This window comes from Centroberyx affinis, unplaced genomic scaffold (genome assembly GCF_046629955.1).
Source record: "Centroberyx affinis isolate AG114_WGS23_722 - 3 ecotype Tasmania unplaced genomic scaffold, CSIRO-AGI_Caff_v1 ptg001259l_1, whole genome shotgun sequence".
Taxonomy (NCBI): Eukaryota; Metazoa; Chordata; class Actinopteri; order Beryciformes; family Berycidae; genus Centroberyx; species Centroberyx affinis.
Window position 1 is genome coordinate 285,001 of NW_027279770.1, and position 2,390 is coordinate 287,390.

The 2,390-nt window shown below is 46.7% G+C and overlaps 1 protein-coding gene across 1 annotated transcript in view; it reads left to right on the plus strand.

The window, feature by feature from the left end:
- Positions 1 to 2,253, plus strand: part of diras1b (DIRAS family, GTP-binding RAS-like 1b) — a 13,294-nt gene extending 11,041 nt beyond the window's left edge. Inside the window, exons 2-3 of the mRNA XM_071525045.1 lie at positions 982 to 1,323; positions 1,966 to 2,253. Of these exons, the coding sequence (XP_071381146.1) occupies positions 1,015 to 1,323; positions 1,966 to 2,253 (597 nt within the window). The 5' untranslated portion in view covers positions 982 to 1,014. The remainder of the gene's footprint in view (positions 1 to 981; positions 1,324 to 1,965) is intronic.
- The last annotated feature ends 137 nt before the right edge of the window (positions 2,254 to 2,390 follow it).

Below are 2,390 nucleotides of genomic sequence, written 5' to 3' on the forward strand. Positions count from 1 at the left end.
GGATAGTTGGTTGTGTTGATCTTTACTCCATTGGTAAGATTTATGTAGTTACTGTACCCTTTTTTCTAAGTAGACACATTACTCTGTGAAGGAAAAAACATATAACTAATAGAGAAAAGGATTAAAAAACTGTTTTAATTGTGTTCAAAACTTACGCCTACATATATCAATAGTTTGTCACTTAGCATTTTCCTTTTTTAGTGAAGGTGATTTAGTCTATCGTTTACTGTATTTAAGAAAGCTCAACAGTGATGCCAAAGTCTGTAGAATTGCAGGAAATTCATTTAAAATTAGTAACATTTTCTGGGGGAGGACCCAGGCCCCCAACCTTCAGTTGGTCCCCCTCCCAATGATTTAGACACAATTACGCCACTGCAGAGAGCAAGTGATGCAGATCAATTATAGTCCATGTTTATTTGAAGAACCAACACGACAAGCTGTGATCCGCTGTTTGTTTGGGAGTGCACAAAGGCCTGTCAAACATCTCCATGTAAAATGTGTAGGCCTTCAGATAATTATCCTAAGCTGCAAGGACTCTGTCATCTGTTCCACTCTGTGCTGCAAGTGCTAAAGTTGACCGTTGGTAGTTGATAAATGAGGAAGCGCCGAGATGTTTTTAGGGTTGAAACTGAGAAACTATGGCTCTGCGAACAGTATTGATTAGGAAAATGTTTGCGTCAGGTGAAACACTTGGAGCCACACCAACCTCATCCGCTCTAATTTGTACTCTGGCTCATAGTCAGACCACTAAAGCAGATAGAATTACTGTCTGATGTGCCCAGGGATGGAGGAGTGGTTTGGTCCCCTGCCTCCGGAGCCACACGTTTCCCCCACTGGCCTGGGTTGAGTCCCGCCTTTCCCTCCTCTGTGTCCCTCGCTGCTTTCTCACCATCTAGACAAGAAGTAAAGACATGCTGGAGGGGAGAAGACTGCTCACTCTCTAGAATCCCTGTTTGATAAAAATATCTTCTGTTTTCCTAGGTGTAACACTGTTTTAAGCCTGAGGGGGGCAGAATGCCGGAGCAGAGCAACGACTATCGTGTGGTGGTGTTCGGAGCAGGCGGAGTGGGAAAGAGCTCCCTGGTCCTGCGCTTTGTGAAGGGCACCTTCAGGGACACCTACATCCCCACGGTGGAGGACACCTACCGTCAGGTGATCAGCTGCGATAAGAGTGTGTGCACACTGCAGATCACCGACACCACAGGGAGCCACCAGTTCCCGGCCATGCAGCGCCTCTCCATCTCCAAAGGCCACGCCTTCATCCTGGTCTACTCCATCACTAGCAAGCAGTCTCTGGAGGAGCTCAAGCCCATTTACCAACAGGTGGGGAGGGATGGTGTGTGTGTGTGTGTGTGTGTGTGTGTGGGTGGGTGGGTGGCTGGGGGGGGGGGGGGGTATGTTGAGAGTTGAGTCATTTTGTGCCCATAATGGATTAAGCGTGTGATTTTCTGCTCTATATTCTATTGTATTCTTTTCTCTATGGGGTATTATACTGTACATATATACGTAGTCATTGTAGAAGGCCCACGTTTTCCTGCAAGCAATGTGCATCAAACAATCTAACTACAATGTTACTCAGCCCCCAAAAGAAATCATTCAGAAAATTCAAACTTTTCTCTCTTTTTAGCCCTCAGAGGGGCAAGTAACGATCAACCAAAGATGAAAGAAAGACACTGGTTTTATGTTACAGTATGCCTATTTTGGGCGGCAGGATGGATTAATCATTAGAGAGACAATTCAGCTCAAAGCAAAAAGATAATTTTCTTACAGGGATCAATATGAATAATTCAGAAATCAGTGATGACAACAGTGAATTTTTAATTATTTGTATTAAAGTTTAGGCATAAGGTTTCCAGTGAGGTTAAGGTTAGGGATTACGTTTTCGGTGAAAATTATGACAAATACTGACTTTGCAGCTTGGCCAAAAATTAACAAAGCGTTCGCCTCACTTTTCCTCTTGTGCAGGTCCTGGCCATAAAGGGCAATGTTGAGGCCATCCCCATCATGCTGGTGGGCAACAAGAGCGATGAGACCCAGCGAGAGGTGGAGACCAAGGACGGGGAGGCCCAGGCCAACCAGTGGAAGTGCGCGTTCATGGAGACGTCAGCCAAGACCAACCACAATGTGACTGAGCTCTTCCAGGAGCTCCTCAACCTGGACAAGAAGAGGAACATGAGCCTCAACATCGACGGCAAGCGCTCGGGGAAGCAGTCCCGTGCCGAGAGACTGAAGGGCAAATGTAGTGTGATGTAGAGCGGCATCCAGGAGCGGAGGAGAGGGGAGAGGAGGGAGGGAGGTGGAAGCGAGAGAGGTGCAAGAAACACGGAGGAGGAGGAGGAGGGAAAGGAAAGGAAGACGAGAGAAGAGAGAGTTCTTCACTCGCATAGGCT